General features: G+C 39.3%; 1 protein-coding gene across 1 annotated transcript; it reads right to left on the bottom strand.

Moving 5' to 3' along the window:
* Nucleotides 1-566: 566 nt before the first annotated feature.
* LOC139884121 (AAA-ATPase At2g46620) lies at nucleotides 567-1,928 on the bottom strand. Its single transcript, XM_071868193.1, has one exon. The coding sequence runs from the start codon at nucleotides 1,926-1,928 to the stop codon at nucleotides 567-569; it is 1,362 nt and encodes a 453-aa protein (XP_071724294.1).
* Between the last annotated feature and the right edge of the window lie 347 nt (nucleotides 1,929-2,275).

Below are 2,275 nucleotides of genomic sequence, written 5' to 3'. Positions count from 1 at the left end.
AAGCTATCGTTGAATAAACAATATTCCTATGCTATGCAATTGTGTTTTCTAAGTAAGATCAAACTCAAGTATAAAAAAATTAAGATCAATTAACGAATGAATAGAAATTGAGAAATTTTCCTCTACATATTATGTATCACGATAGCGCTTATGGACGTTGTGATCCAGGGGACTGATCATTCCGTCCATCTAGAATCAAAAATGTGAAAATGTGATCAACCAGTCGAAATCTTTAAACCAAGTTGATATATTTTTAGCTAATCGAACACGTTCGATTTTGTAAGAAAATACTTTGATAATCAGATTGTGTAGACAAAGTAAAGATCATATGCAAGCAGGTAAAAAAATAATCCAATAGAATATCCTGAAAGGCTGAAAACATTCCCTATAGTATAAACCTTAAGCTCACAAACGCCTGTGACAAATAATAAAAAGAATTGTTCTAACAGAAAAATTTCATTTCTTTTTCCCAATTTGGAATAACAGAATCATATAGGAAAAAAAAAAAAAACTACACTGTATTTGATCATTTCTACTACTATTGACAATGATGATGATGTATTAGATCACCCATCTTTGGACAGCCGAGAACTATCCGATACAGCAGATCTTCTGCTGCTTTTAATCCTTAACAATCCGTACAATTTCTTGAAATCCTTTACTCCTTCTCGACCGAACAAACTCCCCGGTTCGTTCGAGTCGTCTAGCGACCGGCTAGGCGTCCCCCTCCCATCACCGTCCGTTTGCAGCGCATTGATGACCGATTTCAATGCGCGGCTAGGCGAATTCCGGTTCACAATCATCAATTCCCCAATTTCGGCCGGACTCAGGCTCGACCCGTTTAGGAAAATCTCCTCTACTTGAGGAAACAGCTTGTGCTCCTTAACTCCCAAGTAGCTACTTGCTAGGGACTTGAACGAATTGAAATCACATAAAGGGAAATGCAAGTGGACATCGACCCGACCCGGTCTGAGGAAAACCGGGTCGATTTGGTCTTTACTGTTCATCGTGAAAACCAATATTCTCTCCTCCGCACAGCAGGAGCTCAAAATCCCGTCCATGAAATTCAACACTCCGGACAAGCTAACGGCCGTTGATTTCTCCGTCAGGAACCGATCGAGATCCTCAATCACGATCACGGATTTCGACGTCGTTTGTAATAAGAGGAGCTTCAGATGCGAGTCGTCCTCGACTTTGGATAGATCGATGTCGTAGAGATCGTAATTGAGGAAATTCGCAATCGCGGCTACGAAGCTGGATTTTCCGGTACCGGAAGGACCGTACAATAGAAAACTCCGTTTCCAAGCTCGACCCAATCTGTGATAGTACTGTTTGGCTTTCAGAAAAGCCTCCAAATCGAATTTGAGTTTGTTTTTGATATCTGGTTCCATGACAATTGTTTCAAAGGTCGACGGATGATTGAACGGCACGGATCTCCATGATTTTCCAGGGATGTTGATGTATAGCTTGAGGTCTCTGTTTCTCTCCTCTAATTCGTCGGAGACTGTGTGGATGTGTTGGAGATAAGGACGGAGAATCCTTCGCTTATCGGCTTTTCGAATCTTCAACACGAGACTTTCTCCTTGATTGACCCAGTAAATCTTCGCCCCGAGAAAATCGTCTTCGATCACCTGATTCGGGTCGAATCGCAAAACGATGTCGTTCCACTTCTTCCCGGTGAAGAGGTTGGTGTAATCGGAATCTTCAATAGAAGCCAAGGAGTTTAAATAGAGATAGACTTTCCGATAGAGAGTATTTTGTTGCAAACCTTGGTTGAATTCTGGAACTCTGAACGACTGATAGACATGAAAACGGTCTTCAATCGATCTCCAGATTTTATTCACAGTGTGAATCAAACCTGTTTTGAATAAAATTACACGAATCAAAAAGAATGAAACAGCAACGGAAACTGGATACAGAAGAATCATCATGATCGGAATCCCCAATCAAAATTGAAATTTCGATTGAATAGATGTTTTCGGTGGACTTATGGAGGATTTTTTTTGGCGGAGAAAAATCGTCATGTTGAAGATTTGAGTTTAGAAGAACTGATACAGAGAAGAGAAGGAGAAGGTTTTTATATGAATTAAAAAAGTACTGAATATGTCAGAGTATCTTTTAATTCCGATAAATAAAGGAAATATTGAAATTAAAAGGGAAATCACGATTTTTTTGGGTTTACTTATAAAAGAAAAGAAAAAACTTGTGGCATGAGGAAGGTTCACAATTGCCATCTAATTAAATAAAGACATGGATCATAATGTTAAAAAATTTC

The sequence above is a fragment of the Rutidosis leptorrhynchoides genome, unplaced genomic scaffold, assembly GCF_046630445.1.
Source record: "Rutidosis leptorrhynchoides isolate AG116_Rl617_1_P2 unplaced genomic scaffold, CSIRO_AGI_Rlap_v1 contig504, whole genome shotgun sequence".
Taxonomy (NCBI): Eukaryota; Viridiplantae; Streptophyta; class Magnoliopsida; order Asterales; family Asteraceae; genus Rutidosis; species Rutidosis leptorrhynchoides.
The sequence above is the reverse complement of the archived record's forward strand: the minus strand, read 5'-3'. Positions and strand labels throughout refer to the sequence as shown.